Source organism: Choloepus didactylus, chromosome 6 (genome assembly GCF_015220235.1).
Source record: "Choloepus didactylus isolate mChoDid1 chromosome 6, mChoDid1.pri, whole genome shotgun sequence".
Classification (NCBI taxonomy): Eukaryota; Metazoa; Chordata; class Mammalia; order Pilosa; family Megalonychidae; genus Choloepus; species Choloepus didactylus.
The window spans coordinates 69,803,498-69,816,038 of record NC_051312.1 but is presented as its reverse complement, the minus strand read 5'-3'; the positions used below and the strand labels follow the sequence as shown (position 1 = coordinate 69,816,038).

The window sequence follows — 12,541 nt, the reverse complement described above, 5'->3', positions numbered from 1 at the left end:
TTCACCAAGTATTTACAGAACTCCTACTTTGTGCTATGTACTAGATTCTCTTTAGCTAAATTAACTTCCTATGGCTCTCTGGTGTCTGTAAATTCCTTAAGTCTGAGATATTCTTTTAAAAGTTTCATTGACTAAACATATGTAATGCATGTACACTGTGGTACTGAAAAATTAAAAAAAAGTGAAAAATTATTGATAGTACTACCAGGAAAAACTAGTTGTAGCAATTTGATTTAGTTTTGTCTTCTCTTCTGTAGTCTTTATTCCCAGTTACTGCTCCTCACACACCTCTACTTTACCTATCTGTGCATGTTTCTCAAGTCTTCTGGTGGCTTTGCTGAATTAAAATTGTCTGTAAGTCTCCAAAGTGTTTGTGGTTCAAAGTTTATTTTGTTAGTGACTACTGGATTTGCATTTTCCTGGAGAAATTATTGTACGTCTTGGCACTGTGCACAAAATATTTTCACTAAAAAATGCTCCCATGATTTCTGCTTACGGGTCTAGAAACACATTTCTCTGTAATGCAATGAGTTTGGGGACTTAGCATATTCTTTCCTGTATCCCTTGCCGCTAACTCCCTCTAGTACTCAGCCACTGAGATAGGAGAAGGGAGGGAAAGGAATTAATTCTGAGGGATAAGGAGGTATTTATAAATATCAATGAGGTGGACTTATAAGTGATAAGAAACTGAGACTGTGGGTGCTTCATCGTTTAAATCCCTCATGATTGCTGTCCTTGTCCAGTTTCTTTAGCAGTCCTTTTATTTTAAATTGCATATTTTCTGTTTATTCCCTTACTGTCTTATTCTTAAAGCAGTGACTCTCAAATATTTCACATATAGGACCCACTTGATAATAGTTGTCATTTGAAGTTGATTTAAACATTGCATAATGACAAAAGATTTCTATTAATTCAGTAGCACTTTTGTTTTATTAGTTACAATAAAATCTTTACACTTTTGGAAAATAGTAGTACATTTTGTGAGGTACTTGCTAAAGCAAGTACGAAAGTCCATAGGTATTCTATATGATTTTTTATTGCTAATGGCAAAATAAAGAGTGATGGGAAAATTGATCACTATTACTCCCTTCTTCCCTTAATACCCCCCCCCCCCAACTCTTTTTTTAAGCCCAGGGAAGGGAAACAGAGTCAATAATAAATGATATATGATTGATCTTTAGGTACACAAAAGACAGTAGTAGTAGTCATTTACCTTTTAAAGCTACAGGTAGAGTGATTCTCTCTTGACTGTTGAGGAATTGGATAATGGATAAGGCTAGATGTCATGCAAATTTTTTTTATCTGAAAGTCGTATACTCTTCCCCATCATTGTGTACATGCTGCTATGCTAGGTAGTAGGATAGAGAGAGAAATCAGTTGAATCCCTACCCTCACAATCTGGTAGGGAAGACATAGGAGTAAATAGGTAATTACAAAACAGTGAGATCAGTGCTTTAATAAGGATTAAGTAGAGGTTGGTATGAGAGCAACTTATGTAGGGGGTAGTCAGGAATTGAGGACATTTATATTTAAATATGTACCAATGTAGAATAAAATACATAAATACATGTACACAGTGTTCTTAAAGTAATGATGAAAGGAATTAAATATCAAAGCTTGAACTTTAGTCCAAAGTAAAAGACAGATAGCTAGTTAGTCTCTTCTTGGAATTTTCCAAGTGCAGATGGTCTGGAATCTATTCCTATACTTTTCCACAACTGACCAAAGTTTACCACAGGTATTTGGTGGTCCTTTTATCAACTCCTTTGGCAGTACAAATATACAGAAATATCATTTCTTAAGATATTTTTGTTAATTGTTAAGAAATTAAAAAAGTATTTTGAAGAGCTTCAAATTGAGAAGTATCTATTGATAGTTTTTTATTATGTGGGAGTAAATAAGTTTAATTATTAAGCAAGTTTTTTTTACCACATTTTGCCCAAATAATGAGGTATGATTAAAATAATGAGACTGATTTTTTTTTTTTTGCATTATTTGTGTCTCATAAAATGCAACTGAAGTCTATTCCAAAACAGAAATTTGAAAAATGTTCCAAGTAATGTCCACCACATCCAGTGAGGCATAGAAAGTTAACTACTCTTAAATATAAATTTGAATTTTAAGTTTATCTAAGTTTCACTTTCCTTCTCTCTTCCCCTCCTCTCTTCTTCTATTCTTAATCTGTTTTACTTTATAGTCACACATTGTATAGCATGCAGATGTATAGAATTTCAGATTTAGGGGCTTGTTGAAATACAGGAAGTTTCAAGTTGCTTAGAATTTCAGCTTTGGGGATTTTCATATAATGGATTTACCTTATTTATTAATTCTGAGTAGAAATTGATTTATAGGGCCTGATGATAGGGATAAATGATTCATTTACTTTGGGTGCATATGATATTTAAAGTGAATATGTTTTTACTTTTCCATTTTATTTCACAATTTTTAGATTTAGGGAACAAAGGTTACTTTTATTCAGTAAAACATACTATTTTAACAAATTATTCTTAAACTTTATTAAATGCCATATAATTATCCGTGTGTATTTCTGACATATCTCTAACAAAATATCTTACCTGACTTCAAGAGATAAATTTTCTGAGAAACAAGATTTACATAGTACATGTATTAGAAAAAGAGTTTGTCTTAGGTACTGTTAGAAAAAATTGAAATAATTTCTAATTGATTAACTTTAACCTCTCAATCATTATATGTATCTTACTGAGGTTTCTTTTTGGTTATTTTTCAATCTAAATGCTGATTTATATGTATTTGTTTTCTTTTTAAAGGATATGTGGGATTAGTAAATCAAGCAATGACTTGCTATTTGAATAGCCTTTTGCAAACACTTTTTATGACTCCTGAATTTAGGAATGCATTATATAAGTGAGTATTCAAAAACATTCTATAAATAAAATTGATTCAAGAATGAAAATGTTTTTTTTTCCCACTAATAAATTTTATTTTATCTTCTTGCACATATTTGTAATATATGGGGCATTTCTTACATCATCAGACATGCCTTGAATATTTTAGAAGAACCAGGATCTTGTGAGAGCCTGGCATATTAAAAATTTGACGAGAGAGAGAATTAGAAATGCATAGACACCTAAAGGATAAAATTAATAAGGTTTACATTTAAGGTGAATTCTATATTAAGCTTACCTCACTTAAAGCTTTAACAACTTTATGAAGAATTAAATATGTTATGTGCTTTTGAGAGAATCTGAATATATAAATCATAATCTCTACCTCTCAATTTAAGAAACCATTATCTTTTTAAATTTGTAAATTTTATTTCTAATTAAAACATACAGCCTTTTCTGTGTTTTATATATCAAGAGCTATATATATAGTGTGTGTGTGTATGTGTTTCCAAAAAAATTGTTTATATATATATATATATATATATATATATATATCAGATACTTTAAAATGCCCTATGGAGGAAGTTCATACTTAAATAAACCCTGGAGTCAGACATTTATTTTTATGAGTATCCTATTATAATACATGTAATACCTCCTTGCTTTGTGTATTTTCTTTCAGTTATGCATAACCCCTTTATTTTTTAGGATATTTTAAAGTATGAGTAAACTTATTTTTTCCTCTTACGTGTTGCTTTTTAATAATTCTTGAAATTACTATAAATGCATATTTAAAGTACTTCTGGAACTTTAAATATTATTGGTTGTATTGCTCAAACAACATTATATTACCTTTACATTTATCTACAGGTTTTTCATCTGAATTTACTTGTATAAGTTGACATGTTTTTCATTTAGCACTAATCTTTTGTTACCCAGTAGTGTTTATATGCCAGTATTTGGTGGATAGAGAAGGAGTTTGAAATAGGTCTTTGTTCTTCAGTAGTTTACAGAGCTCTCCATAATGGCAATATGTGTATGCATGAAATAGTTTAAATAACATTTAAGAAAAAAAAAAACAAAAAACAACAACAACAAACAACATTTAAGCTAAGCTAAATGCCATGAGAGTTAAAGAAAAGAGAGATTAATGAAACTTGGAGAAGTGGTATATTGAAGGAAGTAGAACTTGAGGTGTAGGTGAGGAAGCTAGGTATGATTTGGACAAGTTGTAAAGAAAGAGAGAGCATTGCAGATGGGAGGACTGAAAAACATAAGTGAGTAATAGTAAGTGCTACCAGATGTAAGTTATTATTAGTATGATTTAGGCACTGTTCCTAGCACTTTACATATAGACTCATTTAATTCTCACAGAAACCAGATGAATTACCTGCTACCATTATCCCCATTTTACAAAGAAGGAACAGAAGGTACATAGAGGTTAAGTACTTTGCATGAGACCACACTGTTGGAATTGGCCCACCTAGTAGATGGCAGATTACACTACTATTCTTCCTGTACTGTAGCTGATGCCAGAAAGTATAATGTGTTGCCGGAGCCTCTAGAAGATCAGCATAACTGGAGTTTTTGTCAGATTACTGGGAGGGAAGGTTAATGAGTATAGTCTGTAGCCTGCCCTCAAAACTCAATAGTCCAGGGTGATGTGCCTGCTCCTGGGAATACTGCATAGGAATGGATGTGTCAGGAGATTGTTTAACTGTGGGTTCTAATTCCTTGAAAGTGGTCTGTAAATTTATAGCATTATGGAGAAGAGCAAGAGCATAACCAGGGCTATTCATTCAGCAAACATATACTATACACCAAGTACTTTTCTAGGCCAAGGAATTTCAGTGGTAAAGAAGATGAAGGCCCTCCCTTAGAACTTCCATAGAAAGCTTAAATAAATAGCTTATTCATATAGCCATTTGTGCTGTGAAGAAAATAAAGCCAGGTTAATGTAGGGAGGGGTCACAAATTCAGTTAGGTGGTCAGGGAGGGCCTCTCTCAAGAAATACCAGGTGAATAGATTTCATAGGAGACAGCTCTGGGAAATCTGCAGGAACTGCATTTAGGGAAGAAGAAACAGCAAATGCAGAGGCATACACAAGGGAAGAAGAAACAGCAAATGCAGAGGCATACACAAAACAAAAGAAATCATGGTGACTGGAACCCAGTGAATGAGGAAGAGGAGTAAGAGTTATATAAGGACAAAGGGGAAGGGCAAATGCCTTGGGGATAGAGTGAAGTATAGCAGGTGTGAAACAAAACCTGAGGGCACTGATGTTGTTCTTTAATGTAGAACTAAGGAAGGGATGGCTCTTTAAAAAGGCTGGACCTCACTGGATTAAAGACGACAAACGCAGAAGGCACTAGCATGAAAAAATATGGTTTGTTTTTTTCTTTTACTTGTTATATAGTAGCCTGCAGAGAATTTACTACCTTAGATTGGAGGCATGTAAATGACCAGTTCAATAATACATTGTTTTAGGAAAGTTTATAGTTCAGTGTGCAGGATTGATTTGAAATATAGGAAACCCTGGAAGAATCTCTTATTATCCAGACATAGATGAGGGTCAGAATAATAATGGTGGCAATGGTTATGATATTTAAGAGTAAAACTGGTAGAAGTCAGTGGCAAATTTTATTTAGAAGTAAAGGAAAAAGGAAGACTGAAATCAAACCAAAGTTTCTAATTTAGGTGACTGGAATAACAGCAAGTACCAGCAAGATTTAAAACCTTTTGAGTTATTTGTAAACACAGGAATAAAAGATGAGAATTCACTTTTATATTACAGTAATTCCTTCCCGCTAGCAAATTTCCCTTGGAAGAAATCTGAGTGTGCTCTATTAAGTATCCCTTCACAGCTACGAGGAGAATTTTAGATCCCATAAATGTTAAGTATTAATCTCTTCAATAGAGGATTATAAGAAAAGGAAGGAGCTAGGGATTGAGTAGAAGAATAGAAGAGGGGAGGGTTAAAGCATATGTCAGATAATGAATAGAGGTGTTTACTGGGAAGTCTTGAAAAGGAAAAAGCAAATTGTTTTCCTTTGACATCTGCAAAGGAGAGGGGCTCACTATTTAAAAAGAGGAAGAAGATCATATGTAACAATTTGTTCGTATCAGAATCCAAACAAGATTGCAGTTGGTTGATAAGACTCTTAATCTATTACATGTATTATTAGTATCCTTCCATCTTTTCTCTCCTTGAAAATATTTGTTGAAAACTGATGTCATTTGTTCAGTAGTTTTTTACAGTTTGGATTTTGATGATTGCAAGCTCATAGTATCATTTAATATTGTGCTTTTGTTCCCTGTATTTTTTTTTACCAATTAATTATCAGAACAAGCGTCTTGATCATCAGATTCAGGTTCAATGATTACTTTTAAGTGAGCTTTGCCTTTCATTCTTGAGAACTGTTGCCTTCTTATGCCTTTTCTTGTTGAATTTTAGATTTCTTCTGAATTTATAAATTAGAGAAAGACTTATGTTTCATTAGTTGTTAATATTTCAGTTAATATTTAAACTGTATAGCTACCAGAGTTAGATCTTACATTATAATGATTTTGATATTAATTATGCTTTAAAGAATAAAATATTTTATAAACAGTTTTCAAACATTTCATTTTTAATAGGTGGGAATTTGAAGAATCTGAAGAAGATCCAGTGACAAGTATCCCATACCAACTTCAAAGGCTTTTTGTTTTATTACAAACCAGCAAAAAGAGAGCAATTGAAACTACAGATGTTACCAGAAGCTTTGGATGGGATAGTAGTGAGGGTACTAAATCTCTTGTAATAAATATTTCTTATATTCAAATGATTTCTGGGAGATAATAATATTACAAACACATAAAATGTATTAACAGTTTAATTAACTTTACCTTAAACTTTTTCATTGCTTTTTTCTGATATTTAAAAGTAATTTACTTTTTTTTAATCTTCATTTTATTGAGATATATTCACATACCATGCAGTCACACAAAGCGAATCGTACATTCGATTGTTCACAGTACCATTACATAGTTGTACATTCGTCACCTAAATCAATCCCTGACACCTTCATTAGCACACACACAAAAATAACAAGAATAATAATTAAAGTGAGAAAGAGCACTGAAGCTTATTTCATTTCCTTTCACATCCCCCTTTTGGTCAAGATGTTCTCCATCCCACGATGCCGGGTCTGCATTCCTCCCCGGGAGTCATATTCCACGTTGCCAGGGAGATTCACTCCCCTGGGTGTCTGATCCCACGTAGTGGGGAGGGCAGTGATTTCACCTTTCAAGTTGGCTTAGGTAGAGAGAGAGGACCACATCTGAGCAACAAAGAGGCATTTGGGAGGAGGCTCTTAGACACAATTATAGGGAGGCCTAGCCTCTCCTTTGCAGGCTAAAATTTTAGCTCTGAGTGGTAAATTTTTGATCAATTAGAATTTTTTTATGAAGTAAGGTTGCTTATCCCTATTTTTTGTTACGTACTTAAACTAAATTTTGAAAAGTTTGTTGTCTTTGATTTTTTTATATTATATTTTTTAACTCTTCAGTGAAAAGTAATAGAAATAAATATGGTAGCACCATAAAGCATATGCTATTTATAAAATGCTGACATCTCTTGATTCTTTTCCTTATGATTGCCTTTTCATAGTTCTTATATATATTGTGTGTATTTTTAAAATTTATCTTTATTTTGGGTAGACTTTTACTTGTTTCTGCCACTTTACTTTTAAACAACAAACTAATATTTCATTACTTTAAATGTGTTGCTCTTTTTGATTAAATTTTATCTTAAAATAGCTTGGCAGCAGCATGATGTGCAAGAACTGTGCAGAGTCATGTTTGATGCTTTGGAACAGAAATGGAAGCAAACAGAACAGGTAATTATTATCTCTGAAGTTGAAGAAAGGGCTGTTAGTGCTTTTTAATAAATCATTCATTACCTTAAAGTGACTTTTATTCCATTGGGATCTTTTAAAACTTGGGCAGTAGTCCAGTGGTTAGATTTCTGAATGGAGAATTGAAAGTACTAGAAGTTTATTGCTTAGCAATTAACCAAGTTGTAAAGATCCTCAGCAAACCACCCTAGAACTTAGTTTCCTTGTCTTTAAAATAAGGAAATTGGGCTATATGATATAGCAGGTCCCTGAGCTCTAAAAGCTCTAATTCAGAGTTTGAGGGGATTTTTAGATGTTGTTTGAACAGTATTTTCAGATACTAAGTTAATTTTATGTCTTTCAGTCTGTAACACATTAGAAAGTGTATTCTTCAAGCGTTTCCCTCATTCTGACCAAGGAGGTATAGTGATATGCTTTTGATATTTAGGATCCTCATTAATCTAACCTTATTCTTCTTATCCAGTGGAAGGAGGAGCAAGTTGGGGATAGAGAGAAAGTAGCCATGTCATTAGGTTGAGAAATTAAGGCTGAGTTGGATGGGGCTCAGTACCAGGGAGGGTTTATGCTGGGTATAGTGATAGAAGATAGAGGATCACAGGGATAAAAGAAGAAGACTATGGAATATAGCTTGGAGGGTCTTCTGTCTGATTGGAACTATTGGGATGGCTTAGACCAAAGGTTTTCAAACTGCAGGCTGTGATCCATTAGTGGGTTATGAAATCAGTTTTTAGTTGGTCACTTAAGAAATGGAATAGAATAGAAAAATATAAGAGAGTATCTCATAAGTAAGTATTGTTTCAGGAAACTTTTGTTATAGTTATGTGTACTGGGTTGTGATGTAAATTTCCTTATTGTGGTTTGTTATAAAAAATGTCTAAAAAACACTGATTTGAATCACTTTGAAATGCCCTCCCTGGTACAGAAGACATAATCATCTATGACTGGAGCAGGTGATGAAAGAATAGAGAAGATGGATCCTAGTTTGAAGGCTTGTAAATCTTAGCCATTTGAGATGTAAATTGATGAAAGAAGTAAACTGTGAAACACTTTCCCTCATACCTGTTCTTCCTTAAGAGATACTGGAAAAAAGCTTTAAATTCGTCTAGTGATCTAGTTTCTCTACATAGTCCTGTGGTATTAGGGGCTGTTTCTTCTTCGTAGGTCTGAAGTTACCCTTCCTCCTTGTTACATCCCTCTCTGTGGGTCAACACTTCCATTAAGATCAGCTGGGGCATTCCTACTGAGTTCCCAAGTTTTGGTACAAGAATCTTGAGGCAAGACATTCACATGGAGGGTCCTTACTTAGGGATTTACCTGCCTTCTTTGAGCCAGAAGAGCCCCAGTTGGCTAAGTTTGGGGACTAGGTGAGAGATCTATTCTTTTAGATGAGGCTATTTTGAGGGAGATGGATTTTAAGATATTTTTGAATTTACATTTTTAAAATTGTATATTTCTCTTTAAATTTGTTTTTGTTTTATGTGTATTACTTTAAGTTAAAAAGTTTGATTTGCACCTTGAGTTAAAAGATATGATTTTATAAATCAGAATATGTAATTGTGAGAGTGGTGATATACATATGTAAAGCTATAAAAATAGTCGTTTACTTAGATGTATAATTATCAACATATACTTATGTGGGGGATTAGGATGTATTCTCGTCCTAACAAAGATAATATGAAATATAATAATACAATAAATTGGCAACTGATTTCATCAAAACCTATTTTAATATTTGGGTTTTTTAATGATATGACAATTGAAATAGTACAGTTTTGCACATTAACTCTTAAGTTAGTGTTAATCTAATTTTATTGATTTTTTTATAGTTTTGTCAATTTTTTTTTCTGTAGAATTTTAGATAAATCTAATATTAAGACTTTCTAAAGCTTTAACAGTAAATGCCATTATTCTTGTGAAATGCATTCTAGAAAGCATGAATTATTGTGTTTTCAAATATTTTGAAAATTATTTTTAGGGAATATTTTAAAAATATAAATATTCTTATTTTTAGGCTGATCTTATAAATGAACTATATCAAGGCAAGCTGAAGGACTACGTGAGATGTCTGGAATGTGGTTATGAGGGCTGGAGAATCGACACATATCTTGATATTCCATTGGTCATCCGACCTTATGGGTCCAGCCAAGCATTTGCTAGTGTGGTGTGTACCTTTCAGCTGACTGCTTGTGTATCCATACACAGAATACATAATAGCACAGTGGTATAATCTGTTTTAAGGTAAGTATCTTCCTAGATGCACCTTCTTGGGTTGTTAGTCATTCCTGCATTTAAACTAACAAGATCTAGAAGATTTTTGACCCTTCAGTGAGTCCTAATAGTGCATGTTTAAGAGGGAAAATGAATGCAAATGTACTGCCTCATGGTTTGGTATTCTATTCTTTCTGATAGGTGATTAGTTGATTTAACATTCATCTTTTTTTAATTTTTAATTCCAGTCTATTTTATATATGTTTTTTTGTGACCCTTTTTTTTTTCCCATTGGAAAGTACTTTTTTGGGGGGATGGGGGGTGGGCGAGGTTGTTTTGTGCCTTACACTTTTCAATTTGGAAAAATAGCCTCTTGTTTTTATGACAAAGGCCAAATTTTTTTAAAGAGGTGTCTCTGTTCTAGATATATAATTTAAAACCATACATTGTGTAAACACAGGTAATTTGAAGAATCAAAACTATATATAATCAGCTTAATTATTAATATATCAAGTATATAATTGGGGGATTATCTATAACCTCATTCCTCCTGTTATTATCCATCCCTTTATTGCTTTTTGATAATTTTCTCACTGCATTTTATGTATATATCTCTGTGTTTTCTTACACAGAAACAGAGTCATGGAAGGAGTTAGGTTGCTGTTTAAAAGTAGAGTATTTAGAAACATTTATTTGGAACTATATCATGTGCCATGCGAAAGAGAGCTAAATAAGACATTGAAAGAAAGTAGAATTTCATAGTTTTTTTTTTTTTTAATGTTGTTTTCAAGCTTAGCTAAAATCTTTGTCTTTGAAGCTATTCCATACTTTATCCTCTAAAAAAAAGTACTTCAAGTATGGTTTAGTCTTCCGGCCTCTCAGGCAGTTGATTCCCTTTGCTTTTTTCTCCCATTCTTCTATGGCTATCAGGAAATAATTAGCAGAAAGTTTTGGGATCTGTCAGTGGGAATCCAAAGCCAGATCTCAGTATAAGACCTACCATGAATAGTCAAAGATGAAATCTCCTTTCCTCCGCTCTTTTTCACAGACTGTCTGCTTTCTACATATATTTGAAAAAAATTATTAAGTGCTTGATAGTACCTTTTGTAAACTGCCATTCTAGGCATATTAAGTTGGCCTTGGTTTGAGTGGCTAATTTTGTTTTTATTTTACTGTATTTCTTTTTTTTTTCCTGCTGTTTGAGATAGCAATGATAAACTGAAACATCATTGAGTAAATTATTAACATTTGTCTTTCAAAGACTTATTTCCTTACTAATTTTTACATATGGCATTTCTTTAGCAAAATATACTAGGGAAAAATTCAGTAGTTCCCAAGTATTTTTCTAGGTATTTTTTAAGGTTTTTTTTCTACCTATCTTTTAAACAATATTTTTTATGAAAGATTTTTCACATTTACTTTTAGTTTAGTGTTTTTACGTATTAATTGAATGCTGAGGAAGCTAGTTTTATTTGTTTTGTCATGTTGACATCTTATATTTGAGTATTTGGCGAAATATAATTGCTTACCTAAATCTTTATTTCATCATGTATTCATCTGCTGATTTTCCATCACTCCCTTAAAGTACCTTGTACACATCAGCAGTGGAGCAATATGGAGGATACATTTGGAGAAGTGAAAAATGTCACATTTCTAAATGGGATTCTCCAAAGGTAGTATCCTTCATTTTCCACAGATGTGTGGTATTAGTGGTGGTTCAGTGGGAATTGGAAGTTACAACTATGAAGCAGTATGTAAGCAGGTTTATAATACACATGCGCTAATAGGGCTTGCAAAAGGGAACTTAAAACTTCTCAGACTTTGCTGGAATCTCCTGAGGGAAATTACAGCAGGTGAAACTACCCAAGATAGGGGTTCTAAGGAGGATACTACCTTTAGAGAACTTTAGTTAGAGGTAAGTGATTTCCATTATTTTCTGAATTCAAAACCTATAATTTTATACTTCTTAGTCCACAGAAATCAGCACATAGCATCTAAAATTAGCTTTATATCACTGTTGCCATTGTGTATTTTGTTAATGTGATGTGTTTTAAAAATAATTTGGTATAAATGTGGGTTATAGAAATGTAGTTAAAAGCAGCATTATAAAATCTTGTTTTCATATAATTTGGCCTAAATTTGAATTAGACTCTTTTTAAGTTTATTTTCCTACCTTTATTAGTGGATTTGGGTATTTTTGTTTTATTGGATTATATGTGCACATACAAATGCAACCTTGATGTTATATGTTCTGTGATTTAAGGAACATCTTACTTTGTAAAGTAATATTCACATCTTTGGGATATTGATGGGAAGTGAGAATACTAAAATACGTGTTATAACTTCCTCTTGTTTTACCTATTTTGTTATTAATCTTGAAAAATTAATATCAGCTGAAGAAGAATTGCTCATATTAGTCCTTTAAAGTATTTTTGCTCTTAATGATTTATTAGGCAATTATAACCTGTGTTCACTGATTAGAGCTATCTATATAAAACCAGTTCTCTGAATTTCATAATTAAAGTAAACTGCTTTACTGCCAAACACATTTTGAGATGTGCTGTTATGAG

The 12,541-nt window shown here is 32.6% G+C and overlaps 1 protein-coding gene across 2 annotated transcripts in view; it reads left to right on the top strand.

The window, feature by feature from the left end:
• USP47 (ubiquitin specific peptidase 47) overlaps positions 1 to 12,541 on the top strand; it is a 171,719-nt gene that overhangs the window by 78,260 nt on the left and 80,918 nt on the right. For both annotated transcript variants that reach the window (XM_037839958.1, XM_037839959.1), the window contains exons 5-8: positions 2,790 to 2,886; positions 6,505 to 6,650; positions 7,666 to 7,745; positions 9,775 to 9,924. In XM_037839958.1, coding sequence (XP_037695886.1) covers positions 2,790 to 2,886; positions 6,505 to 6,650; positions 7,666 to 7,745; positions 9,775 to 9,924 — 473 coding nt within the window. The remainder of the gene's footprint in view (positions 1 to 2,789; positions 2,887 to 6,504; positions 6,651 to 7,665; positions 7,746 to 9,774; positions 9,925 to 12,541) is intronic.